The sequence below is a fragment of the Scyliorhinus torazame genome, chromosome 12, assembly GCF_047496885.1.
Source record: "Scyliorhinus torazame isolate Kashiwa2021f chromosome 12, sScyTor2.1, whole genome shotgun sequence".
NCBI classification, from domain to species: domain Eukaryota; kingdom Metazoa; phylum Chordata; class Chondrichthyes; order Carcharhiniformes; family Scyliorhinidae; genus Scyliorhinus; species Scyliorhinus torazame.
In genome coordinates this window covers 80,221,467-80,235,255 of record NC_092718.1, presented here as the reverse complement: position 1 = coordinate 80,235,255, position 13,789 = coordinate 80,221,467, and the positions used below count along the sequence as shown (strand labels likewise).

The following is a 13,789-nucleotide window of genomic DNA, read 5'->3' as shown; positions in this document are numbered from 1 at the left end:
AGACACTGAAATATAAACAGGAATCTCGGGGGGGACCGTCATCTTCACCGTCTGAACCCTCCCAGTCAGTTACAACGGAAGTGCGTCCCACCTCCGAAAATCGTCCTTCATTTGGTCCACTAGCCGGGCCAGATTCAATTTATGCAGCTGGTCCCATTCCCGCGGCACTTGTATGCCTAGGTACCTAAAACTTCCCCCTACCACCCTAAACGGCAGCTCCCCCCAATCGCCTCTCCTGTCCCCTCGCCTGGGGCCCAAACATCTCACTTTCCCCCATAGCTTATACCCCGAAAACTGGCCAACTCTTCCATCCCCTCTATTGGGTCCGATACATACAGAAGCAGGTCATCTGCATGAAGCGAGACTCGGTGCTCCACCCCCCCCCGGACCGGCCTCTTGAAGCTCTCAGAGCAAGTGCCAGCGGCTCTATAGCTAGCGTGAACAACAGTGGGGAGAGGGGACATCCCTGTCTCGTCCCCCGGTGCAGTCTAAAATATTCCGATGTTGTCCTATTCATCCGTACGTTTGCCACAGGAGCCTGATACAGCAACCTGACCCAGTAAATAAAGCCCCGCCCAAATCCGAACCGTCCCAGTACCTCCCACAGATATTCCCATTCTACTCGATCAAAGGCCTTCTCTGCGTCCATTGCGCCCACTACGTCCACCTCCCTACCTTACGAGGACATCATGATCACGTTTGATAGCCTTCTTATATTGGCCACCAACTGCCTACCCTTAACTAACCCTGTCTGGGTCCTCCCCAATAACGTCCGGAACACCATCCTTAATCCTGGAGGACAAAATTTGGGCCAACAGTTTGGGATCCACATTCAACAAGGATATCGGCAGTAGGACTCACACAGCTCCGGGTTCTTGTTCCGCTTAAGGATCAGTGAAATCGTGGCCTGTGACATCGTCGGGGGCAGCACCCCTCTCTCCCTTGCCTCATTGAACGTCCTCATCAACGGTCCCAATATCCCAGAGAACTTTTTATAAAACTCCACTGGGTACCCATCTGGCTCCGGGGCTTTACCCGACTGCATGGCCTTCAGACCCTCCACTATCTCATCCAACCCGATCGAGGGCCCCAGTCCTCCTACCAGCTCCCCGTCCACCTTTGGGAAATTCAGCCCCTCCAAGAAGTGCCTCATCCACTCCGGCCCCGTTGGGGGTTTCCACCTATACAGCCTACTGTAAAAATCCTTAAACGCCTTATTCACCTCTGCTGAATCTCCAACCAGGTTCCCATCTCCATCATTTACTTTCTCTATTTTCCTGTCTGCCTCCCTCTTTCTGAGCTGCTGTGCAAGCATTCTGCTGGCCTTGTCTCCATACTCATAGATCGCCTCCCTCACCTTTCTCAGCTGCTCCACTGCCCTCCCTGTGGTTAACAAGCCAAACTCCACCTGTAGCCTCCGCTGTTCCCTTAAAAGCCCTGCCTCTGGGGTCTCCGCATACCTCCTATAGATCTGTAGTATCTCCTTTACCAGTCGGTCCATCTCTGTCCTGTCCACCTTCTCCCTGTGGGCCCGTATCGAGATCAGCTCCCCTCTAACCACCACCTTCAGTGCTTCCCAGGCCACCGCTGCTGAAATTTCCCCCGTGTCGTTGATCTGCAGGTAGCTCTGCAGGTAGCTCTGAATACATTTCCTCAGCCGCTCACACACCCCTTCGTCAGCCAAAACTCCCACATCTAACCTCCAGTGCGGGCGCTGGTTACTGTCTTTACTAACCTGCAGGTCAACCCAGTGCGGGGCATGGTCTGAGATTGTGATCGCCGAGTACCCCGTGTTCACCACCCCCGTCAGTAAAGCCCTGCTCAGAATAAAGAAATCAATCTGGGAGTACACTTCATGCACGTGTGAGTAGAATAGAACTCCTTCACCCTCGGCTGCCCAAATCTCCATGGGTCACCCCCCCCCCCCCACCACCATCTGCTCCATGAACCCGCTTAGTTCCTTTGCCATTGCTGGCACCCTGCCCGTTTTCGAGCTTGACCGGTCCAAGCCAGGGTCAATAACTGTGTTGAAGTCCCCTCCCATGACCAACTCGTGCGAGTCCACGTCAGGTATCTTCCCCAGCATCCTCTTTGTAAACTCCACATCATCCCAATTTGGCACGTACACATTTACTAATACCACCTGCACCCCCTCCAGTTTCCCACTGACCATAATGTACCGATCTCCTACATCCGAAACTATTCTCCCCACCTCAAACACCACCCGCTTATTGATCAGGATCGCGACCCCTCTCGTCTTTGAATCTAGTCCTGAGTGAAAGACCTGACTGACCCAGCCTTTCCACAATCTAATCTGGTCAACTACTCTAAGGTGCGTCTCCTGCAACATGACCACGTCCGCCTTCAGTCCCCTCAGATGCGCGAACACGTGTGCCCCCTTGACCGGCCCATTTAGCACTTGTACATTCCAGGTGATCAGACTAGTTGGGGGGCTCATCCCCCCCCCCCACTTTGCCGATCATCCATCCCCTTTATCGGTCCAGCCTTCAGCCCGTGCTCTGCGTCTCCACCGGCCCGCCCCCAGGCAGCCTCCGTCCCCAACTTCCTCTCTGTCCCTTAGCACAAGTCCCTCCCTCATCAGCAGAACATTTTCCACCCCTTCCCCCCCTAGTAACAACACAATATAACTCAACACCTTTAATAAATCTAACATATGCACACACCTCCATTACGCTTCTGTGAGCTAGCCCGCCCAGCTAGCTTGGTGACCCCCACCCCTGGCGCCGAAAAGTCTTCCATCTATTGTTCCCCCCCTCCAACCACCCCCCCCAGCTTATACATTGATATTCCAATGACAAACAACCCCAACACAATTGCCTGACAGAAAAAACAGGAAGAAGAAAAAAATGAAAACGCTAACAAAGATCAAGTAAGAGATCCAAAATCTAAACAAGCACACCTCCATCTCCCAACAGTGCAAATGTAAACCTTAACTCACTCAGCTCTGCCACTGGTCCCAAATCAATACAGAAGGCATTACAGACAGCTTCCACAAAATGAAAAATTAGAAACGTTTTTGAAAGACATGAATGTTGCAGCAAAGTTCAAAAGTTCTCAGTCCACCACCAGTCCTTTCCTTTTCACGAAGTCCAGCACGTCCTCAGGCGACTCAAAATAAAAGTGCTGTTCCTCGTACGTGACCCAGAGAAGGGTCGACCTGATCTGATTAAAGCCCGCTCTTCGCCTGGCCACCTCCGCACTCGGGTCTTGGTAGATCCGCAGGATACTGTTGCCCCATTTACAGCTACGTGCCTGCTTGGCCCACTGTAGAATGCGCTCCTTATCCAGGTGCCACTGGAATCTCACCACCATTGCCCTCGGTGGGTCTCCCATTCGCGGCTTCCTCGCGAGTGCTCTGTGAGCTCTGTCCACCTCCAAGGGTCGGGGATGCCCCATCCCCCAGCAGCTTCTTGAACATGGCCGCTATGTTTGCCCCAGCGTCCGCTCCTTCAGATCCCTCCGGGAGACCAACGATTCTCAAGTTCTGCCGGCGGGACCTATTGTCTTGGTCCTCCACCTTCTCCAGGAGCTTTTTCTGCTGGTCTCTCAGCATCCCCACCTCAACTCCACCGCGGTTTGATGTTCCTCCTGGTCAGCCAGCGCCTTCTGTACTTTCTGGATCGCAGGATCTTGGCCATCCAATCTAAGCTCATCTGCTCAATTGACTCTTTTATCGGGTCCAAGCAGTCCCGTTTCTGCTTAGCGAAGCCTTCCTGAATAACTTGCATCGTACGACGTACTCCTTCATTGCCGCCACCAGAAGTCCCAGAATTTGATATTTTAATGCTCAATTGATTGTCCGGCACTCAGCTTATTTCACTTTCACTCAAAGTCCATTGAATGCACAATCTCCAGTGAGGTATTTCAGAAAGCTTTGACGACATAGATATGCTCAAATAAAGAGTTTAATGAGCCGATGGATCCCCCATGGAGAGGTTGCAGTTCAGTGAGTTGGACAGTGTATCGATATGGCCAGTATTGTGTTAGCTCAGTCAGGAAAGGTGAGTGACCAGGGTGCGGGCAGGATTGACAGCGAGTGACGAAGAGTCAAGCAAAAAGAAAAACAAACAAAATAATAAACAAAATATATGGGGCGGGATTCTCCGTCACGGGATCCTGCACTTCATCGGCAGCACACCCACGCTCGACGGCATGGGATGGCCGCAATCTGAAACCCCCTCGGCCAACTGCTGGAATGGAGGATCCCACTGCCGGCGGGTGTGTACTGCACCTTAAAACGGGGCTTGTGGGATGGAGAATACCCCCCACGGGCTACATTGGAATACCGACTGCAGCAAAACATCACTCGGAGGGAAGTGTGTCATGCTGTCATCACTCAAAGACAAATTGCAGCATCCCATTTGAGTGATTGAATGAATAAGCTTCCTGTAGCATATTGAACCATTATTTAAGCATTTACTCGCTGCAAATTCAGAAACAAAGCAATTTTGTGTTTTTTATACTATTATTTTTTCTTCTCTTCTTTCTCAGCCTGTTCAATCTGTATGTACATTTCAAGGAATCTTTTCCCAGTATAAGTTGCTATGTCAACATTTATAATTGGCTCTGTGTATGTGTTTCTTTTTGTTCATTGATAGGGTGAATTCACAATGTAAATTGTTGAGTATTTATCGCACAGCACTTACCATAAATGTGAAGCTGGGTTGGAGGCAAATAGCTGTAGCTGTTCCAGTTGTCAAGTTCTATTCTGAAAAAATAAGGTCCTGCATCTTGACGTCTGATGTTGTTTATAATCAGGGAACAGTCGCCGTCTTTCAGGTCTCCAGACAGCTGGGTCCGATTGCGGAACTGTGGCAACTCGTGAATCTGATCCTTGGAGTGAAATATTATGGACCATGTTCCCCATTCGTCATTATTATACCAGATTCCGAGTTGGAGTTGGTTTGCCAAATGTGATGGATAACTGTAATGACATGGAATCTGTGCACACAAACCTTCCTGTGCTGTCACCTCTCCTGGAGTGTTGCCTTTCCACTCTTGTGACAGTCCAACTGGGGAGAGAAATATCAATAGTTAATGCTGGATGGCTTGTGGATCATCGAGACTCTATAGTCATCCCCTCTGTCACAGAATCTCAGAATCACAGAATACTACAGTGCAGAAGAAGCCCTTGTGCAATAGAGAGCATTCTATTTGGCTGCATCACAGCTTGGTATGGCAACTGCTTGGTCCAAGATCGCATCAAACTGCAGAATGTGGTGAACTCAGCCCAATGCATCACACATGCCTGCCACCCCCACATTGATTCTGTATACACCTCCCGCTGCCTTAGGAAGGTAGACAGCATTATCAGGGATCCCTCCAACCCAAGCTTTGCCTTCTTCCAGACCCTTCCATCAGGCAGAAGATACAGAAATCTGAAGACCCGCACATCCAGACAGAGGAACAGCTTCTTCCCCACAGCTACCAGACTCCTCAACGACTCCCCCTCTGACTGATCTGTTCCCTGAAAGAACACTTTTTACAACGTCCTATGCTGCTCTTGCTCATGTATTTGCTTTGTTTGGCCACTTGTTCCGCACTCTAACCAATCACTGTTTGTCGGTGTACCATTTGTAAATGTACTCTGTTGATTATTTTTTTTTGTCTACTACATACGTACTGTGTACATTCCCTTGGCCGCAGAAAAATACTTTTCACTGTACTTCGGTACATGTGACAATAAATCAAATCAAATCAAATCAAAGCCCTTCGGCCCATCTAGTCTCACCGATGCATGAAAGGCCCTGACCTGCCCACCTAATCCCATTGCCAGCACTTGGCCCATAGCCTTGAATATTATGCCATGCCAAGTACTCATCCAGGTACTTTTTAAAGGATGTGAGGCATCCCGCCTCTACCACCCTCCCAGGCAGTGCATTCCAGACCCTCACCACTCTCTGGGTAAAAAAGGTTTTCCTCTAATCCCCCCTCAACCTCCCACCCCTCGCTTTGAACTCGTGTCCCCTCGTAACTGACCTTTCAACTAAGGGTAACAGCTGCTCGCTAGCCACCCTGTCCATGTCCCTCATAATCTTGTACACCTCAATCAGGTCACCCCTGCTCGAGAGAAAACAACTCATGCCTATCCAAGCTCGCTTTATAACTTAAATGTTCCATCCCAGGCAATATTCTGGTGAATCTTCTCTACAGCATCTCCAGTGCAATCTCATAATGTGTCTCTGGTGCCCAGAGGCTGCAGTGTGGGCCATCTACAGGACACAAAAGGAACTCCCCAAGGTTTCAAAACAGATGGAAGAGAATCCTGGACACTGGAGTGGACAAGTTCATTCCACATTGGCTCATGGTCCTCACTGTTTAGTGAAGTCTGTCTTCCAGCCAACACAGTGTGTACAAATGCATCAATTGAAATACATTCAGTGCTGATTTCCAAGGCAGGACAATGGATGAGGGGCCCTCAGAACTCCGACCATCATCTCCATCATGAATCACTGACTAGCCTCACCTCACCTTCCTGGCTTCTCGCTGTCTCAAACAGCGGTTCTTGAACCTTATTGGTTCAAAGAGTCCTTTTCAGATGGATTATAAATCACGGATCCCAAATCGAATTTCTAATAATCGATTATTGTCACAAGTAGGCTTCAATGAAGTTACTGTGAAAAGTGCCTAGTCGCCACATTCCAGCGCCTGTTCGGGGAGGCCGGTAGGGGAATTGAACCCGCGCTGCTGGTCTCGTTCTGCATTACAAGCCAGCTGTTTATCCTACTGTGCTAAACCAGCCCACAATGCTGGTGAGCAATTCTCACACACGGCTACTGTGGTAAGAGAGTTTTAATAATGAGTTAAAGGAAACCGGTAAGTGTTTCGAGTCACAGTTTGATGATAATGTGACTGATGTAGAGACAGCAGAGAAACCAGGCATCCAGGGATAAAGGATAAGTGTGACTGCATAGAATTACATGAGATATAGAGGCCAAGAAACATGCCATTCGGCCCATCTGCTCCATGCCAGTGTTGCTGCTCCTCACGAAACTCCTCTGGCCCATCACTCCCCCCTTTTATTGCTGTCCTCCTGTCATTTGTTGCAGTCCTCCTCATTGCTGATTGGCCACCCCCATTAACATTCCCATCTGTTAGGGCAGCATGGTGGTGCAGTGCTAAGCACTTCTGCCTCACGGAGCCGAGGACCCGGGTTCGATCACGGCTCTGGGTCACTCTCCATGTGGAGTTTGCCCATTCTCCCTATGTCTGTGTGGGTCTCAACCCCACAACCCAAAGATGTGTAGGGTAGGTGGATTGCCACGCTAAATTGCCCCTTAATTGGGGCATTCAAATTGGGTACCTTAAATTTAAAAAAAATATTCTCATGTGTGTGACGATTAGGTGATTTTCACAGTCACTTCATTGCAATGTTAATGTAAGCCTACTTGTGACACTGTGGTGAATGTATTCACCATAATGCATGACACTGTAACCATTGTATCCACCTAATGTAACCTTTGACCTGGAATTGGTGATACGAGTTGCTTCCAGGTACTGTACTGTAACCCCGGTGGGCTCCGCCTCTGGATCCGCCCTCACCGGGGCCACATATAATCCGGCCACCTGCGGGTGGCACTCATCTGCACAACCGACTCTGGCTAGGCAAGTTCACGACTAACAAAGCCTTATGTTCACTCGCTCTCTCGGCCTCTTGGTGAATTGAAGGTATATCAATTTATTAGTCGTAGACAGCACCATGGAAGCCGCTCTAAAGCCAGACAGGCTCGAACTCGACGCCCACATGTCCGAAGCCAAGGAAATATTTGAACATTGGCTTTGATGCTTTGAGGCCTACATCGACTCCTCCACAACGGCTCCCTTGGAGACCCTCAAAAACTGCGACTCCTCCACGCTCGGATGAGCCATCGAATCTTGGTAATGATTGAGAAAGCAGCCACATACGAGGAGGCGGTCGCAACCCTCAAGACGCACTTCGTGAAGCCCGTAAACGAGGTGTTCGTTAGACACCTCCTCACTACTCACCGTCAGCGCGCCGGAGAATTGCTGGATGAGTATCTGGAAACCCTGACTCTACTCGCGAGGAACTGCAGCTATCAAGATGTGATGGCAGAGTAGCATATTAACTCACAGATCCGGGACACCTACATGGCGGAGGTCCGCTCGAACTATATAAGGCAGCGTCTGCTGGAAAACGGGATCTCTGACCTGCGGGACACGGTAAAGCTAGCTACCTCGCTACCACATGGCCTACCAGAACCTTAGCGCGTTCCCTGCGGGCCCGACGAACCCCTCGTGGACACTATCGTCACGACCCCCGTCGGACCCGCCTACATCGCAGGCCTGCGCCGCGCGTCTGCCAGCCCAGCCCGGAGAACCGCAATGCTACTTCTGCGGCCAGGGCCAACACCCTCGGCAGCGTTGCCCAGCCCGCTCAGCGACATGCAACGACTGCGCGAAAATGGGGCACTATGCAAGAGTCTGTCTGGGCCGACCTAAGGCCCAGAAATCTAAAACGCACCAGGCCCGACCTATGGACTCACAGGCCCGCAGGCCCCGCAATGTGGCTGCGTGCCTGCCCGGAATGCCTCCTCCAGATGCATCATCGGCATCGTGCGAGTCGTGGGGGCTGCCAGCTTGGCCGCCGGCCCCAACACCAACCGACATGTGCGACACATGGGGGCTGCATCTTGGCCGCCGGCTCCGGAACCGACCGACACGTGCGGCCAATGGGGGCGGCCATCTTGGTCGCCATCTTCGATCTCATCCGACACGTGCAACACATGGGGGCCGCCATCTTGTGACTCCACCGACCACGCAGGCTACCCGCAGCTGGGCGCGGTGACCCTCGAGCAGTCGCAGCTGAAACCGCTAAAGGACTCCATGATGGTTGTCCGGGTCAACGGGCACGAGACTCCCTGTCTCTTCGACTCCGGGAGCACGGAGAGCTTTGTCCACCCCGACACGGTAAGGCACTGCTCCCTCGACACCTACCCCGCCTCACAAACAATCCTCCGGGTCTCATTCGGTCCAGATCCGGGGGTACTGTATCGCCAATCTCGCGATGCAGGGAACGTATACCCGCTTTAAGCTCTACGTCCTCCCCCATCTCTGCACTCCCCTACTGCTCGGATTGGATTTTCAGTGTAATCAGCGAAGCCTGACCCTACAGTTCGGCGGACCCTTGCCCGCCCTTAGAGTATGCAGCCTCGCGACCCTCAAGGTCTCCCCCCCTTCACTCTTTGCGAATCTCACTCCTGACTGTAAGCCCATTGCCACCAGGAGCAGGCGGTACAGCTCGCTAGACATGGTATTTATCAAGTCGTAGGTCCAACGACTGTTGAGTGAAGGGATCATAGAGGCCAGCAACAACCCCTGGGGAGCGCAAGTGGTGGTCCTCCGGACCGGGGAAAAAAACGGATGGTTGTGGACTACAGCCAGACAAATAACCGGTTCATGCAACTTGATGCGCACCCCCTCCCCCGCATAGCCGAGATGGTCAACCAGTTCGCGCAGTACCGTGTGTTCTCCACGGTCGATCTGAAGTCGGCCTACCACCAGCTCCCAATCTGCCCGGAAGAGCGCCACTACACTGCCTTTGAAGCAGCCGGCCGACTTTTCCACTTCCTCAGAGTCCCCTTCGGTGTCACTAACGGGGTCTCGGTCTTTCAGAGAACGATGGACCGAATGGTGGACCAGTACGGTTTGCGGGCGACATACCCATACCTGGACAACGTGACCATCTGCGGCCATGATCAGCAGGACCATGACGTCAACCTTCAGAGGTTCCTCCAGGCCGCCCAATCCCTCAATCTTACATACAACAAAGAAAAGTGTGTCTACCGTACTACCCGACTGGCCATCCTTGGCTACGTTGTGGAGAACGGAGTCCTAGGGTCCGACCCCGACCGTATGTGCCCCCTCACAGAACTCCCCCCTCCCACAGCCTCAAGGCCCTAAAACGATGCCTGGGGCTGTTCTCCTACTACGCCCAGTGGGTCCCCAACTACGCGGACAAAGCCCGTCCACTTATTCAAGCCACCAGGTTCCCCCTGATGGACCAACATCACCAAGGCCGCAACGCACGCGGTGGACGAGTCCGTCCCTTCCAGGTAGGGAGCGATGCATCAGACGTCGCCCTACCCGCCACCCTCAACCAGGCGGGCAGGCCAGTAGCATTCTTCTCTAGGACCCTCCACGCTTCCGAAATCCGACACTCATCTGTCGATAAGGAAGCACAAGCCATAGTGGAAGCCTGCTGGAGGTGCTACCTAGCCGGTAGGAGGTTCACCCTCGTCACCGACCAGCGGTCGGTCGCATTCATGTTCGACAACGCACAATGGGGCAAAATAAAAAATGACCCTGGCCGAGAGGGTCCAGCTGCTCCACGACAACCCCTAGTACGCCTACATCGCACGAGGACGGACGGCAAGATACGGTCTCCCTACGAGACCTGGCACCAGCTGGTTCCCCTGCCAACGTGCCCCCCGGTACCCTCCCCCATGCCCAGCACCCGGTACGCCCCCCTGGGTCTCCTGTGCTGTCCCGCGCCGACACTGCCGACACCCACCACCCCGTGTCTACCCTCACACCCCAACCGTATCCGACTCGCCGGACTGAGGCTCCAGCTCTAGACACAACGCCCCTGGAGTCACCACATGCAACAACCGTGCCCGCCGCACCACCAGAGCTGAGGAGGTCGAAGAAAACGATCCGGCCTCCAGTGAGACTGAATATGTAATGACCCCATGTCACCCCCGCTGGACTTGAATTTTTAACAGGGGGTGAATGTGGTGAATGTATTCACCATAATGCATAATGCATGACACTGTAACCATTGTATCCACCTTATGTAACCTTTGACCTGGAAGTGGTGATACGAGCTGCTTCCAGGTACTGTACTGTAACCCCTTTGGGCTTGGGGCCATATATAACCTGCCACCTGCGGGTGGCACTCATCTGCATAACCGACTTTGGCCAGGCAAGTTCACAACCAATAAAGCCTTATGTTCACTCGCTCTCTCGGCCTCTTGGTGAATTGAAGGTATATCAGACACTCATAAAGATTATTATTAAAAAAACTGAACTGCTTTTAATGTGGTTAAGGGTTGTCTGTTAATGGAATACCTAGCCAATCAGATCCCCAGCTCACATCCCGTGCAAACAATTATAGGCCCAATCAGAATGAACAGCAACCTCACCCCATTTGTTTAACAGACTCATAGCAGGTTTTAATCTTAATTTTACAGGAGGTAAGTTTGCTGAAACGGACGAGTTTCCTTTTTCTCTGAAAGGTGGAAGAGAGCTCACACAAATGTGACAATCTGGGGAATATTTGACGGATCCGTGAGAACTGCACCGAGTTTCTCTGTGTTAATTAATTGTGCAAGGGATTTACACAATTTCAGTCAGACAAGGTCATAAGAAATAGCAGCAGGAGCAGGCCATTCAGCCCATCGAATGTGTTCTGCCATTCAATAAGCACATGGATGCTATTATTGTGATATCAACTCCACTGTCCTATCTGCACCCATCCCACCCCCGCGCTCCCCCGATAACCTTCAAAATCCAACTCAGTGCTGATTATATTAAGTGAGCCGCAGCCTCCACTGCTGTCTGGGGAGGGATTCCACAGACTAACCACTCTCTGAGAGAAGACATTCCTCCCCATCTCCCGCCTAAATGGGAGACCCCTTATTTTGAATGTGTGCCCCTCCAGTTCTAAATATCCCAACAAGATTGAAACATCTGCTCAGTATTTACTCTATAAGTCGTCTCTTCTATGTTATGAACCGGCCCATTTCCAGTGATTGAGCCAGTGAGAGATTAACATCAACAGATGTTGGACTTGCTCAGCAGGTCAGGCAGAGCTAACTGTGACTAGTCCACTGCATGTGTCCAAACTGAATGTCTTCCAGTATCAGAGCAGCAACCACCCGCCCCCCTCTCCTCCCACTACAATTCAATCTGAGGCAGGTTACTGCGAACCCTCATGGCTGAGGGGCCCATCGCCTCAAAGAGGGGTGAGCCTTGCGGAGCACACGGGGATGACGTCTTGTCAGCTACTGGTGTGGGGCTAACATTAACTCCCTTTGTTTATACAAAACGAATGGTTTTCCATTTGTTCCACATTTCCTGTTTTCTCTGGTATCGTTTTCTAAGGAATTGCTTTGGATCTTCATTGTCTCAGGAATCTCTTTGGATCTTGATTGTCTAAGGAATCTCTTTAGATGCCCATTGTCTCAGGAATCTCTTTGGATCTTCATTGTCTAAGGAATTATTTCTGATCCAAACCCCATATTGTTGTATTGTTGATTCCGATGCAGCATTGAAGACTCCCCAAGTTCAGCATTGACCCCACTCCAGCAGACTCTGAGACACACAAGCAAAGTGCCTCTAGCCTGAGCTGTGCGTGTGGTGAAGGTGTCTCTGTGTTGGGTTCGTGACCTTCACAGATGGTCTCACTGTGTTCTGGTTGCAATTGAACTGGGCCCCACACAAAATGCTGACACCAGAAACCTCTTGTTCCCTGTTCTTCTCAAACATCCATGACTTCCGCAGGAATCTGAAGAGTTGCTGATCAGAAACTAAAAACACCAAATGATGGGATCATACAGAGAGGGAGGCCATTCGATCCATCGTGTCTGTGCTGGCTCTTTGAAAGATCAGTCTAATTAATCCCACATCCCCCAACACTGCTTTTCCCCCCACAGCCAGGGAAATGTTTCTCCAAAAAGTAGTGATCCAATTCCCCCTTTGAAAGTGCTGATTGAATCTGCTTCCACCATTGTTTCTGGTGGAGTCGATGTCAATCCTGCTGTCACTCAGGGAGTCAGTGTCCATCAGATAGCACAGGGGTGATGGGTCAATGGGACTTGGTGTGAGTTTGTCCACTGGGTCACTGCTGAATTGGTTCCCAATCAGAGATCAATAAGAATGATCTTTTAAAAAGAATATTATCTATAAATCTATCTGAGCTGACAATATTACCTCGGAGAAGTGTCAGAAGGAGGTATGATTTCCCGATCATTGTCGACTCCCAGATATTTCATCAACTTCTCACTCTCAGGCTCTGAAAGAGAAAGGAGTTAATGAGACCTCACCTCTTGTCCGACAGCTCTCGAGTGATCAGAACTGCTTTTGGACAATGTCTTCACAGGCTAATTTGATTCTGCAGAGAGTTACAAGGCTTTAAGAAAGAAAAATAATGAAGGACTTGCATTTCTATAGCAATTTCACCACCTCAGGACGTCCCAATGTATCTGCACTTCACTCGTCCCTTGAACTAGAAAACTGTTCTGTACAACAGACTTGGGCTTCACACTCCAGTTTCAATAATGAATAGAAATATTTCAAAAGCAGCAATCATTGAAATCTGTCTTTATAAAGTCACAATATCAACAAAGAACAATATTGGTCATGGAAGTGAATTCCAATCATTATGTTACTTACCCAAGACCTATCTGACTGCTCGCTGATGGATTAACTTCCAACACACTCTGCTTGGGGTGAATGAACTCTTCCTGTGCTGCTAGCTCTGTGTATCTAATTTAGAAATGTTGATGTGTCACTGTGAGTCAAAATGGGGATGGAACAAAGTTAGAAAACAGCTGGTGTTTTAAGTTGTTTGTGAGCTGTTCACCCTTTGTGTCCTGTCCCTGTGATGATATTTCTGCTCAAGGAGCTTGTGCCATTGGTCAGAGAGTTTTGCACCCTCTCCCCTCACTGAGACAGAAGGTCATGGGTTCAAGAAACCATTCAGAGATTTGGTCCCCGTAAAGCATACCAACGCTCCTTAGTGTCAACT

At 50.7% G+C, this 13,789-nt stretch overlaps 1 protein-coding gene across 1 annotated transcript in view; it reads right to left on the bottom strand.

The window, feature by feature from the left end:
* The window catches only part of LOC140387200 (sialic acid-binding Ig-like lectin 13), a 63,661-nt gene extending 50,163 nt beyond the window's left edge, over positions 1-13,498 (bottom strand). Inside the window, exons 1-3 of the mRNA XM_072470183.1 lie at positions 13,435-13,498; positions 12,973-13,054; positions 4,668-5,033 (exon numbers count right to left, since the gene is read on the bottom strand). Of these exons, the coding sequence (XP_072326284.1) occupies positions 4,668-5,033; positions 12,973-13,012 (406 nt within the window). The 5' untranslated portion in view covers positions 13,013-13,054; positions 13,435-13,498. The remainder of the gene's footprint in view (positions 1-4,667; positions 5,034-12,972; positions 13,055-13,434) is intronic.
* Between the last annotated feature and the right edge of the window lie 291 nt (positions 13,499-13,789).